The 14302-nt window shown below is 42.3% G+C and overlaps 1 protein-coding gene across 1 annotated transcript; it reads right to left on the bottom strand.

The window, feature by feature from the left end:
* Positions 1 to 3209: 3209 nt before the first annotated feature.
* On the bottom strand, positions 3210 to 10570 carry ATP23 (ATP23 metallopeptidase and ATP synthase assembly factor homolog). The gene is made up of 6 exons (XM_019514628.1): positions 10372 to 10570; positions 8072 to 8117; positions 7894 to 7975; positions 7053 to 7190; positions 4279 to 4362; positions 3210 to 3738 (listed from the first exon to the last, which is right to left on the bottom strand). Exons 1-6 carry the CDS (start codon positions 10535 to 10537, stop codon positions 3535 to 3537), a joined length of 720 nt encoding a protein of 239 aa, XP_019370173.1. The 5' UTR covers positions 10538 to 10570; the 3' UTR covers positions 3210 to 3534.
* Between the last annotated feature and the right edge of the window lie 3732 nt (positions 10571 to 14302).

The following is a 14302-nucleotide window of genomic DNA, read 5'->3' as shown; positions in this document are numbered from 1 at the left end:
CTATAAACTTAAATTCATATTAAAATACTGTATTTTCTCATATGCAACATACCCCAGAAAATAATTCACACCTTGTTTTCAGGAGGGCCGACTGAAGAAAAGATTTTTTCTGGGGTTATGGCTGTACAGAGCAGGGACAGAGCCTAATCTTCAGCTCACTCACCCTCTCTGCCCTACTTAACTAAAGCTGAAATTCTTGCTGCTGAAGACTGATCTCCATGAGTGGATTTATGCTATTGAAAAGACCTAAAACATGGGGTAGGCAACCCCCAGCATGTATGGCACGTGAAGGCATTTTGCTTGACACTCGCACCTCAGGGAAGGGGCTGGGACTGGGGCTAAGACTGTGCTGCCAAAACAGGGATTGGGCCCTGTGATGCTCCCCCTGCCACCTGCCCCTAGCACACCAACATCTTACAGGTTAAGGTTGTGGTTGTTTTTGGCACTCTGTACAAAAACATTCCTGACCCCTGAGCTAAGAAGTCTCCCAGGCTGTGAAACAGGAGGAGACACCAACCAGGAATAGCAGAAGTCAGCAATACGTCCCTAAGAAACGCTAGCTTGATTAGAACATTAACCTCACTAAACAGGAGAGATAATTACCACCTCTGGATAAACAACGAGCTCTTAATTGATTTTCTCAGATGCCGGAATAGTAATGCAACAGCTGCTGTGCTATGGACCAGGAATTAAAACAGGGTGCTTCTATCCTGGGCAGAAAATCAGCTTCCCTGCTTAATGCATGTACCCCTACATTGTTTTTTGGGGAGTGGGTGATTTTTTGAGGAAAAGATGTGTTTCATGTAAGAAAATAGTCCCTGAAGGTGGGATGTGATGATAGCATAGTCCCTATGCTCAGCACTTCCTTATTATTGGCTGCTGTCAGTAAACTTGTGAATGCCCTTGGTACTTAGCTCTCCCCATACATTGTACAGGGAGTGCAGGTACTTTGTACAAGGTGTGGGATTCACTCTGGGGTCTGGGCAACTAAAAGGACTAAACTGCCTAAGTTGTAGGCACTTGAAATCTTTCTTAGACATTGCCCTTAGTTTCCTAAGTGTTTCATGGGATGCTTAATGACCAACTGCTTGAGCTCCCTCCCCCACATGTGTAAGCATTTTTGTGGAGATGTACTAACTTACAAATTGTTCAACCATCTGCAGCAGTCTAATTGAAGCCAGAATCTCTACAGCCTTGCTCAAGTGGTTGTTTGAAACAGGACTAAGTCAGAAAGGTGACATTTTACAACCACTTAACAGGGTTGCAAATGAACATATTGATTACAAGGCCTGGGGTTGCATGGTCTACATGTGCTGCAGTGGTGTTTCCCAGATGGTTGAAAACAATACTCATTTCAAAACATAAATGAGTATTCAATTTAAAAATGAGCAGGTTGCATTTTATTAAACTTTGTAACAGTGTTATAAAAAAGAGCAAAGTTGTCAGTGCCTAAGATAAGGTTAAAAGAAAAGGTTGATCTTGAAAACATTTGAGCACCTAAAATTTTCCCTGACATTAGGGGGTGGTTAGTGCTCAGCTCATTTGGAAGTGTAAGCCTCTTATTTTGGGCTGAGATTTTCCAACAAGCATTGAGGTTCAGAAAATGAAAGTATTTAGATACCATTTTCTTCCTCTTCCAAAGCCAAACTTTTAAGCATTCTACCACCTTGTGGATTCCCTACTTGAAGTACTGAGACTTGATATACAACGCACACAGAAATGTATGCACTGAAGAACAGGACTTATAGAAACCAGAAAGCTAAGCAGAGAGCCACCAAAGTTAACCAGTAGGAAATGCCAAGTAGATGTGTTAGGGTAGCTTGTCACACTTATGCTTAAGGTTCCACCTGCCTGAGTGGTAAATTATAGTATTATTTAAACTTTTCTCTTATATTCAGCCTTATTTAACCATTGCTTAAGTTTATGTATAACCTCATTATTCTTTGAACTCTTCATTTTGCTTGTGCGTGTATTACCAGCTGACCAAGAGCTGTTCTCACAGGCAGCTCATAACCTTGAGCTTGCTCATCTGTTCTTTCCTTTTTTATCACTGTGAGAATTTTTTCTAACATAGTAACAGCCTTGTTACCAGCTCAGAATAACTGAACTTGGCACTAACCGGCTGAATCAGAGGACAATGCTCAGATTAAGACACCAGCAAAGGACCAAATTAGGAAGTGTGCTTGTAATGGTTCTGAACAAAGGAATATGCTGACAGGATAAAAATATGGACAGTATGCTGACTGCATGAAAACCAATCAATGATATCCAAAAACAGTGTGTCATCAGAGGTGTGAAGTTGAAGAAAAACATAAAAGGAAGCAGCAGGAAAGGTAAGTGTGTGTCATCATAAATACAGCCCTCAACACCTGTCCGGATTTTGCCGCACAGACTTTCCACTGTCACATCCTCTACTTTCAGGAACTGATTGCCCACCTTTTCTATTGAGCAAAGATAGCACCTGGAAATTGGGTGAGATCATTGAACTATATGTTTTTTTCTCTGTATATAGACACTGTTAAGATAATATTTGTTGTATCGATCAAGCTGTTTTCGTATTTCATGCCCACTTCAGGGTTAATTGTGCTTTAATGATCCCTTAGCACTATCAGGTAGACAGTGGGCCTAAAGCTTATGTTTATAAGGCACTATCTACTAACAGATGGGCCTAAAGCTTATGTCTATAAGGTAAACAGATGGCCAAGTTCAGGATGTAAGGAAGATCTCTATTCACAACTATGACATTTTCCTAGAGCTCTACACTAGGGTTCTTGTGAAGGTCCTCAGAGGCAGAAACAATCATACCAGAACACAGCATGGTGGTTAGAAAATTCTAGGTTCAAATCCCTACTTCAAATCAAAAGGATAAGAGATGTGAGTTGGAGTCTCCTCCTCTGCCAAACTTTCTCTCTACTGCTGCCACCCAGGCTCTCTACTTAAGGCAAGCAGGTGTTGCTACCGCTGCTGTAGCAGTACCAGTTGACTTACCTGTGCAGAGAGCCTAAGCAGGCAAAACTTCCCAACTACTGAATGAGCTTGCTAATGCCTCTGCTCAGTGGCACTTAGCTGCTGGATGTCAAATACCTAAGTTCTTTTGTGGACTTATTCTTATGTGTTCACATGTAGATTCAAGAATCTGATTTTGGATAGTCACTTAAGAAAAGAAATGCACAAGACTCAAATTTTTATGTGCACAAGTACAAACTGTAAAGCTCTAAAGGCTTTAAGATACCAGTTCATTCAGTAATGGCACAAGACAAACATTTTGAAAATGAATTCTTGGTTGGTCCAAAGCAGATTTACATATGCACCAAAATGTGTAGTTTAAAAATTCCTGTTAAGTCTTTTGAAATACTGAAACACCAAAAACTAGATGAGGAAATCTCAGCTCTGATCATCTCGCAAACACCAGTGAAACTTGGCTCTTGGGCAAGGAGACGATACAAAGTTGTGAGTAACTTTATTTTCCCCCTCCATCAGCACAAGTTGCCTGCATTCTGTTTTCAGTATTACAACCAAGAGATTAACAGTCTTTTAAATATTTGCATAATATTGATCTCTGTTCTGAAAATCCTTGTAAGCATATTTTGCATCTTTTTTATTGTGTGGTATTCTTCCAAATGGTTCCTGATCATTGAAACAGGTGTCAAAAACTTCATCCACGGCTTTTTCTGCTGTTTCTTTGCTGACATTCCTAACAGCCAAAATGGAACGAACAGCTCTGTCTCGTACACAAGTCTGAGAAAAATGGAATAATAATCATAAAAAGCCCTTATAATTGTAATGCAAGAACAAATTACAAAATAACAAACAAGAAGTTACAGGTAACAATTTACAAAATTACTGTGGCTAGGTCTAACTCTTTTTTTTTTTTTGGTTCTGCTATGCATCCATCAATTCGTAAATCAAAGATTTTAAAATAAAGTATATGATCATAATTTTGAATACAGGGAACCTTGAACAGAGACACCAGGGAAAGCTGAGAAATATGAAGAACTGGTGAAATGATGAAAAGATAACTTAGGAGAGTGAGTGAGCGCACACTAGAAAAGACAGAGAACAGGAGGAGACAGTGAAACCAGGAGGACTGGGCTTCAGGGTGTGGTAGGTTAATATAAATTTATACAAAGGCTCAAAATGATTGCTAGTCATCTACATCTTTCAGTGGTAACGTTTTGGCTGGGCATTCACTGAGAGTTGATCTGTGGTGTGGCAGCCTATTGGACCATTACTGATCTTTAATATAAATTAGTACTATTTTCAATGTAGTTTCTTTACCTGATGATGCCCTTTTAATCCAAATTTAAATCTGGTTATTTCATTCATTAGTGAGCAATCTCCACTGAGGTTAGCAGCTCGAACCTAGTATGGAAACACAAAAGCAAAGAAAATAAATGGAAAACTCAGTGTTACAAATTTAGTGTAGCATACTAAAGTAGTTTCCAACATTTTTCTGTTGAAGTCCTCCATCATGATGGATGGTGAGGAATGCGTACGAGGATTCCGTTTCTGTACACCAGTGGGTCTCAACCTTTTTAGCCTCAATGCACCCCCGCCCCCTCTTTAGATTCACGGCACCCTTTGGAAAATGCTGCTTTTAGTTTTCATTTATTTCTTGAAAATTATTCTACTTCAAAGAACTCAGAAACATCACAGCAGGTTACAGGGGTTTTTTAACAATATGAACGACTTGGAATCACTGAGTTAATCTTGTGAATCATGCCTGAATATTTAACAATGCTAGTGTTCTGCAGCACCCCACTAAAGCCTCACATCTGCAGGCCGTATCCAATGTTCTGTGGGCTGCATCTGACCAGTGGTCTGTAGGTTGCCAACCCCTGCTTTACATTGTTCAGGAAGATATACCTGCTTGTAGTTCCAAAGAGCCAAGTTACACATTTCTGCATGTAAAATGAAAGAATACTGAAGAGCATTTGGGACCCACAGTTGAACCTGAAAACTTGGCAAAATGTTTCTGTTGTCATCTGCATGAGGGCTGATGAAAGCGCAGAGAAAGCAAACAGGTATTCAAAGAACCACCTACTGTATTACCCAAAGAAACAAGAACACATCTGCTGTAGAGAAAAATACACTTGAATTGATCTCTCTCTCTCTCCTTCCTTCTCACTATTTTTCTTCCCTTGCCCTTGACTTTTTCTTTTTCCTTATACCTAATTTTTAAGCTTTCTGGCTTGAGCATAAGCGCTAGATTGAGAAACAGCAAAGAAATTAGATTATTTGAAACCACATACAGAAAAAATGGTTCTCTCCTAAAAGAAAATGAATATATATAGCTGTGAATAAAGGAAAACATTTGTTAAACTAAAAAGAGAGCCCCATGATGACACATAATAATTAAAAAGTACAAGTTACTAATTCCCAGAAAAACAAAAGATCAATTTCATTTTAAATCTCATATCCCTTATTTTATGTGCAGTATTTATATTTTGATTGTCCAAAGTACTGGAAATATCCAAGAGAGAGAGTATGTTAAAAGACACATGAGCCATCTAGTTACAATTTGGCAAAACAGCAAAGATGACATTCAGATAGTTTATATTATATACTTCTAGTTTCATATCCCGGAGTAAATTATTTAATAAATAGCTTGGTTCTCTCTCATAATCTATACAGTTCTCTGGGCTATTCAAGGGACTATCTTCTAATCAACAATGGGCTTAGCAGTACCTATTCTCCAGCAATGGATAAAGTGCAATAATCAGAGATCGGCGTGCTAAAAATGAATGGGAAAAAGTATATATTTTTATAGGAAGTAGCAATTTTGTGTTAACTATGATAATTATGCAAAATGTCCATGCTTGCTGAAAAAAGTGGCATTAGAAATACCTCATTATTATCTCTGTGTATTGTTATTCTTTATATCTACTGGTATTTGATAAACTTAATTGATCATTAAACAGAAGCAGATGATAAATATGAAAGATGCATGGCATCTCCAGTAAAATCCGAAATAAAGCATTATTGCTTGTGCTTTGAATGAATCTAGTCTATAGACTAAACCAAAGGAAATGGGAAAGTAAATGAAGACAGGATTAAACTGAATACATTTTAAATGGTTGTATGCTTGGTTACACATCAGGATGGATACAAATCAACAATTTTTTAAAAAAATAAAACAAATTGGATTTTTAAATTTAAATCAGATGTTTTTATTTAATGGGGGTTTTTTGTTGTTCAAAACCTTTTAAAAAATAAACTTATGTAAAGATAGTTTTAATTGAAGAGCTGTTAAAGCTCAAAGATATCATCATGGAATAGGGATTATAACTTCTAATTATAAACTATTTGGGACAGTATATTCATGTAACCGTTTTCAGAAGTTTTATAAATAGGTCACAACAGGCCATGAACTATATTAGGAGCCCAATCTTATGGGGTTTCCAGAAGGTCCTCTATAGATTAGTAAAGATTAAAGAAAACCACTCTACCCAATGGGACACAGTGCTCATTCTACTCTAGAAGATCCCATTAAGTATCTCTGTGCTGCTTAGTTTCAGTTCTCAAACTGTGGATTAGTGTCTCCAGAGATCAGACAGACAACGTTCTCTGGGTAAATGTGATCTCTTTTATTAGACCAACTAAATAGTTGGAAAAATTGTTCTTTACAAGCTTTCGGGCACAAATGCCCTTCTTCAGGCAAAGGGAGAGTTTGTTGTCTCCAGAGATAACATCTTTGTTAACAGTATAGAGATGTGAGATGACAGATCTGTTTACCCATCCATCAGCCCTATTGTCTCTCTGCAAGTTTGTGTACACACAGTCAAGCCCTTACCTTTCTCTAAAAGTGAAAAGTTTCAAAAATTTAAATGAATAAAGGATATCAAATAACAACACACTTTTTGTAGAAAACAGTGATTAAATTGAGGCTTCCTGACCAGTGATTTAAATCATGATTTAAATGGATTTGATTTAAATTGAACCTGCCTTGTTGCACACAAATCATTTTCTGTTAGTATGTTAATTGTAATGGTTATTAAACCATTAAACCAATGGTTCAAGTTCTACTCCTACATACCTTGCTTTTTACTTACCTCTGAACAGGCTACATGTTTCACATTGCCTAACCAATTAACATGGGCACGACAGTGATCAAAAGCATGAATCAGTTCATGTGTAACCACTCGGTTCATAAGAGACTGACGATGAATATTGTTCTGACACAAAACAATCTGTAGAGTAAACACAGGAAATAAGTTAAAGGACTTGTCACTGAAAAATGTATGTGTCTGTTGTCCTAGCTAAATAGTCCTATTATATTTCCACTTCTTCTAATCTCTCAAAGATCCAGAATAAGTCATCTCTCTTATCAAGAACCTTAAGGATGTTCAAAATCTTTGTTCAGCAGCTGCCATTCCAGTCTGTTCCATGCTAGTATCTCTATAGTTCACGTGACTGTACGTACTATAAATGTTGCACTGTCTAGATTTTAAAATGACCTTTCTTTTGTGGACTTAATATCATCAATATCTGCTTTTGATTATAATGGTATTTTCTTTTTTTCTTTTTTAATTAATAGTAAAGTCCTAAGACTTTCAAATGCTTTGACACAGGACTTTCCAACTGGCAACCCATGGGCCACATGTCACCTGTAAGAGGTTAATTTGTGGCCCTTTTGCTTCCACCTGGCTGATACCCCCCTCAGTGACATGAAGTAGGATGGAACAGCCTGTCATGCAGGGAAAGCCTGTGGCCTAAGTGACATGGTGCAGTGGGGGAGCCCAGAGCTAAGGGTGAGGCTGAAGCATGGGCAGCAAGGTGGGGGCGGAACACCCATGTCATGTGCAGGCCAGAAGGCCCATGGCTTGCACTTGCGTGGCCCTTGGCTGCTTCAAAGTTGGACAGTCCCACTTAGACACAAAATTCAGTGCCCACCTGTGAGGTAGCAGCATCAAAGCCTCCAACAGCACGCTTATCACAGGTCTCACATACAAAATGCCGTTCTTTGAAAGCAGTGCTGGAAGGCCAAAAAGCAAGAAGTGAGATTTAAAGAAGGACTAAGAAATCCCTATAAGTCAGTATACGAGACAACACTGGTTAGAGGTTAACTTACCAGCCAGACTGCTTCATAGCATCAAGTAGAAGCTTAGCATATGGACCTAGAAAAACAGTGATGCAATCAATTTCTCTAGATAAGAATTTTATACGGAAAGCAAAAGTTGTCTGTGGCTTATTTCATGGAAGGAAATCAAAAAGCGAGCTCTGTACACTGCATACATAACATGTTAGAAAAGTATTGTCTTGCATCTGTAATCATGCAGTTTGACATAACATAGTATTAAAAGTCATTCACTGCTCAATCTAAGGTTGAGGTAAGCAACCTACAGGCCAGATCTGGCCATGGAGCCTTTTGATCCAGTTTGTGGATGTGGGGCTTCAGTAGTATTCAGCAGAAGAAACTGTTTGTATGCCACCATAGGGATGAGCAGCAGTAGTGGCTGGGTCCTAGCATCTCCCTTCCTGCCTCTGACCTGAGCTGGATCATTGTGGCTCACAGCCCATGTTGCTGACCACTAACCTAAGACATAAGTTTGAGGATAAATGTTTGCATAGAGGCCAAAAACTACTTCCAAATTTTGTACAGAACTTAGTGTAGCTGGTGCACAACAGCTGGGGTCTGCTTAACTCATGGTGAGAGACAGAAATTTTCATGGCTTGGTCTTGGCATGAAGAGTTTATTTCATGGGCGTATCCTGGCAGCCCAGCCCCTTGCTATTGATTGGCAGAGGTGCCCAGGGGGTAAGCAGGGAACACAGCAGCCGCCATCTTGACTGCTATTTGCCCTTCATGCAGCCCTGCCGCTCAGCACAGATTAGAGGAGAGGCCCAGAGAGGGGAAGAGGGAGAGGGAGGGGGAGGGAGCGGTGACCATCTTTTCTGCTGCCCTTCACTCAGCCCAGCCACCTGACACCTTTCCCTCCACTTGTCTGTAAGGCTGGGCTCCAGCAGCAGGGAGGACCACTGACCACTGGGGAGCCAGCATAATTTTTTGTTGCTGACTTTGTGGACAGTCCCAGATTTCGTGGTTTCTGTGAAATCCATGAAACTGCAATTTAAGTATACCCCTAATAATAGCAGAAAGGTCAGTGTATGCCTTATTACCTGGAAAAGGGAGAATAGAGCTATAGAAAGAACAAGGAAGGGGAGGGGGAATACGTATGAGCCATTTTTGTAAAGAGATTTTTTTTCCTGCTTTAACCAGGATGCAAGCAGTCACTGAGCAAATAAGTCTGAGTAAGGCAGCCTTGAGATTTACTATTCAGCTTCGCAAGCATGACATTTTAGAAATGATCACTTTAATGGAAATGTCCACTTGTCACAAGCCATTTCCTGGGTCTCCAAACACAAATGGCAGCTGTAAGCAAGAGACGCTGCTGCTATCACTGTGTTACTGAGTCCCATGCTTCAGTCAGTAAAGGTGCCCCTGCTGAACTGGGACGAGGTTCCCACAGCTGCCTGCCTCTCTGCAGCCTTCACAGCCAAGTGGCAAAGAAGGAAATGACTCCTTGCATGACAAAGTTGGTTCTGGCTTATGAAAGTTTATGCCTTGCTCAAGGCTTCACAGGAGCGGGCAGGGTGGGGCTCGGGTCCAGTAATGCCCAGTGTACGATAATTATCAAAATAAAGGCTGTGGCTGGGGAGTGTTTGGCCTTGGGGCTGCACTGTCTTTTTAAATTGTTCAAAAAATAAGGTGGCAATGGGAATTTAAGTCTTCAGAATAATAGGCAGGGTTGGGGCAGAGGGCAGATGCCCAATTTAGTCCCGCCCTGCCCATCTTGCTTTATATGATAATTTCAACCCCTGTCCAGTGTATAATAAATAATAGTAAAAGTGCTCAAAACATACAGTACTTTTTGAGGCAGCTAACTGATGCAGCATATACAAAACTGAGGTCACTCCCATAGAGTCTTAACAGCCTTCTGGTTTGCCATCAGCACTCTCATGACTGCTCACCTCAACATAAAGAAATGCTTCAGCTTTGATGGCCCAGTCCCCACTCGCTCACTGGCGACTTACAGTGAGCAATACAAAGTAAATACAACACATTTGCATACTTATTCGCATATCTTTTTTCAGTGCACAGTAATTTTTCAGTAACTACGATCATTTTGAGATTCCAATACTATAACTTCTTTAAAACCTGCCAACACTGCTCGGGTCTGAGGTGCGCTGGTACTTCCAACCCGCCTGCTGCCACCGTGCTTCACGCAGGATGTGGGGGGGTTTGCCCGCCCCCAGGGGCAGCCGGGAGAAGCAACAGCCGGCTCCAGTAGCTGCAAGGCCGTTGCTAGCGCCCCACTCAGAAGGCGGCGCTTGGCCCGAGAGCACCCCACAGCCCCGGCCCGGCACTCACTGGTCTCAAGCGCGAGCTGCAGCCGCGCGCGGCAGCGCTTATGCTCCGGAAAAATGCTCCGGCTGACGGAGTGCCGCGGCGCCTTGTGCCGCTCGGGGAAGAACCTATAGCCAAAATCATCGTCCTCCTCGGCGGCCTGAGGCGACGGCGGCTCAGGCGCCTCCATGAGCCCGGTGGCGGGACAAAGGCCAGCGGGCACCGCTCGTCACGTGACTCGGCGAGACTTGCGCGCTCCGCCCTCGCGCCAGCGGCGTTGGGAGCCGCGAGGCGGCTGCGCATTCCTATTGGCCGAGGCGGCCGCGAGCCCCGTTCCTCGCACCACCCCTGCCCCGAGCGCGGGGCACGCTGGGAAGGGCTGCGGGGCGCTGGAGAGCGGCGGCGGTAGCGGCAGGCGGCCTAGGTGAGCGTAGTCCGGGCGCGGGGGATATGCGGGGTGTGACGGCCGCTCTTCACCTCCGGGGTGGCCTGCGGCTGTGTCCCTACGCCGCCCGTTGTGGGGGAGGGCCCATGCGGGTGGGGTCCTGGGGCCGCCGTGGGTAGGCCGGAACGGCCACGGGTCCCGCGGGCCGGCTGTGAGCAGGACCGGGGGTGCCTGTCGCTGCCTCAGCGCCGCGGTCCGTCCCGCCTGTCCCCCTTCTTGAACGGGGACCGCTCGGGCCTGGGGCTGCACTGTCTCCTTCAGCTGCACAAAACCAGATGGTGACGGGAATTTAGAAGTCTTCAGAAAAAGGAGGTTCAGGGACTCGGAGCTGCTGGGCTGGGCATCGTGCATTCAGATTAAAGATATCGGATCTAGTCTGTCCTGTCCATCTTGCTTGTTTTCCCAATAAACATCCAAGGCCAAGGACTTGGAAGCACTAAAAAAAGATACACCCACATGCATACAAAAGACTGTACCAGTATGGTGTGCATGTATGTATACATGTACTATTTGTATATATACTACATGTATTGAAGACTATATCGTAGAAAATTAGGGTTCGAAGGGACCTCGGGAGGTCATTTAGTTCAACCCCCTGCTCAAAACAGGACCTGGCCCAACTGGATCATTCCAGCCAGGGCTCTGTCAAGCCTGGTCTTACAAACCTCCAAGACGAGGACTCTACAGTCTCTCTGGATAACCTGGTCCAGGGTTCTACTACCCCCATAGTCAAAAAATTATTCCTAGTATCTAACCTAAACTTCCCTTGCTGCAACTTGAGACCGTCGCTCCTCCTGTCATCTGCCGCCACTGAGAACAGTCTAGTTATATCCTGTTTTGAACCCTCCTTCAGGTAGTTGAAGGCTGCTATTAAATCCCCCCTCACTCTTCTCTTCTGTAGACTAAATAAGAATCATTTTCCTCAATCTAGTGGCAATGCTTCTACAAATACAGCCTCGTATACTGTTAGCTATCTTGACAACAAGGGCACACTGCTCAAGTCCTTTTGTGCAGAGCTGCTACCCAGCCTGTACTGGTGTATGGGATTGTTCCATCCTAAGTGCAGGACTTTGTACTTGTCCTTGTTGAACCTCATGAGATTTCTTTTGACCCAATCCTCCAATTTGTCTAGGTCACTCTGAATCCTAGCCCTATCCTCCAGGATATCTACTACCCACTCCAGTTTGGTTTATCTACAAACTTGCTGAGGGTCTGCTCTATGCCATCTTCCAGGTGCTTGATGAAAATATTGAACAAAACTGGCCCTGGGACTGACCCCGGCTCACTCCACTTTATACTGGCCATCAACTAGATATCGAGCTGTTGATTATTACCCTCTGAGCCCAAGATCCAACCAGTTTTCTATCCACCGTATAGTCCATCCAACCCATACTTCCTTAGCTTGCTTGCAAGAATGTTGTAGGAGGAATGTTGTTAACCTTTGCTAAAGTTGAGGTATATCATATCCAGGGTTTGAATTACAGGGGAGCTCAGTGGGGGCTGAGCTCCCCCATAAGAGATGAGAGCTCCCCCACGGGTCAGTCAGCACTTCTTCCATGCCCCTGCAACAGCCCAGAGCCCACGTGCAACCATGCACAGCCCCTAGCCCGCACCATGTCTTTCTAAACAGCTCAGGTGGCGGCAGCGGCTCCTTTCAGCTGCCACTACCACTGGCCACAGCCCCACAGTACTGGCAGGGACCTGTGCACACAGCCCTGAACCTGGCCAATTTTTTTGGCAGGCCCCCTGAAGAGTCGAAGTATAATTTGAACCATGTCATGTCCACTGGTCTCCCTGCATCCACATAGAAGGCAGGGTGGATTAAAAATAAATTATTGGTTTTTTAAAATTAAAAACAATCTTTAAATTTTAAATCAGATTTTTTTAAATTTAATTGTATTTTTTTGTTAGGATGCTTTTTAAAGAAAACTTCAATGTAAAGATGCGTTTAATTAGATTATCTTAAAGCTCAAGATATCATGGAATAGGGATTGTAACTTCTAATTATATACTACTTGAGACAATATATTCATGTGAACTATTTATGAAACTTGTAAAAAGTTTACAACAGGCCATATTAGGGGCCCAATCTTACGGAGTTCTCAGAAGCTTCTCTACAGATTAGTTAAGATAAAAGAAAACCACTCTACCCAGTGGGACCCAGTGCTCAGTCAGAAGATCCCATTAAGCATCTCTTAATGCTTAGTTTCAGTTCTCGAACTATGGATTTGTGTCTTCAGAGATCATAGGCAGACAAGGTTCTTTTTACTAGACTAGCTAAATTGCAAAAATTGTTCTTTGCAAACTTTTGGGCACAAATGCCCTTCTTCAGGCAAAGGGGGAGTTTGCTGTCTCCAGAGATAACATCCTTGTTAATAGCAGTCTATGGAGATGGGTGGGTATTCAGGTCTGCTGTCTCTCATCTGCCCTATTGTCTGTCTGCGTTTGTGTACACACAGTCAAGCCCTTAACTGTCTCTAAATGTGCATTTGAAGAAGTTAAATGAATAAAGGATATCCAACAACAAGAATGCACTTTTTGTTAGAAAACAGTGATTAAATTGAGGCTTCCTGAGTGACCAGTGATTTTAAATCATGATTTAAATTGATTTGATTTAAATTAAATCCATGCTGATAGGAGGCAATCAGGTTGGTCAGGCATGACTTGCCCATGGGTACTTCATACTGATTCTTCCTAATCACCTTCTCCTCCATATGCTTAAAAATGGACCTGCTTCATGATTTTTCCAGGGACTGAGGTAAGGGTGACTGATCTGTAGTTCCCTAAATCTTCCTTAAAGATTCTTTCTTAAAGATGAACACTGTATTTGCCCTTTTCCAATCCAAGACCTCTCCCAACCATGAATTTTCAAAGATAATGGCCAGTGGACAACTCCCTCAGCACCTTTGGGTGCATCACCTTCAGCTCCCACTTGTGCATCTCCATCTGTTCTTATATATATGTATATAGCAGTGGTTCCCAAACAATGATACCGCCTTAAGTAACACCAGTGAATTTTTCAGGTCAACCTTAAATACAACTAGCAAATTTTTGTCATATAAAGTAATTATAATAAATCTGTTAATGTGTACCACTGACAGGTTGTCTGCCTACCACTGATGGTACATGTACAACAGATTGGGAACCACTTTTATATATATAGCCTTAATATATATAATCTTTTATTTATGTGTGTGTATATATATGTGTGTGTATTTTTACAGTGTATGTGTATATGTATGTATGTATGTATAAAAGTATATATATTTATATGTGTATATGTATGCTATATGTACATATGTCTACGTATATGTATGCGTATATATGCTCTCACAGAATGGCTCCACTCTCCTCCAAAACAAGCTATCCAGACTAGATGGAAATAACACTGTGAAACACTCTTAAACCATGAGTCAACTGGCTATACCACCATCAAGTCTTCCCCCCTCCCCCGCACCGTGAAATGGGATGCTTCATCACCCTCTTAGCCTAGAAGTAGTCTGGCATGCC

The sequence above is a fragment of the Gavialis gangeticus genome, unplaced genomic scaffold (assembly GCF_001723915.1).
Source record: "Gavialis gangeticus isolate Ggan-Ray unplaced genomic scaffold, GavGan_comp1, whole genome shotgun sequence".
In the NCBI taxonomy this organism is placed as follows: Eukaryota; Metazoa; Chordata; order Crocodylia; family Gavialidae; genus Gavialis; species Gavialis gangeticus.
The sequence above is the reverse complement of the archived record's forward strand: the minus strand, read 5'-3'. Positions and strand labels throughout refer to the sequence as shown.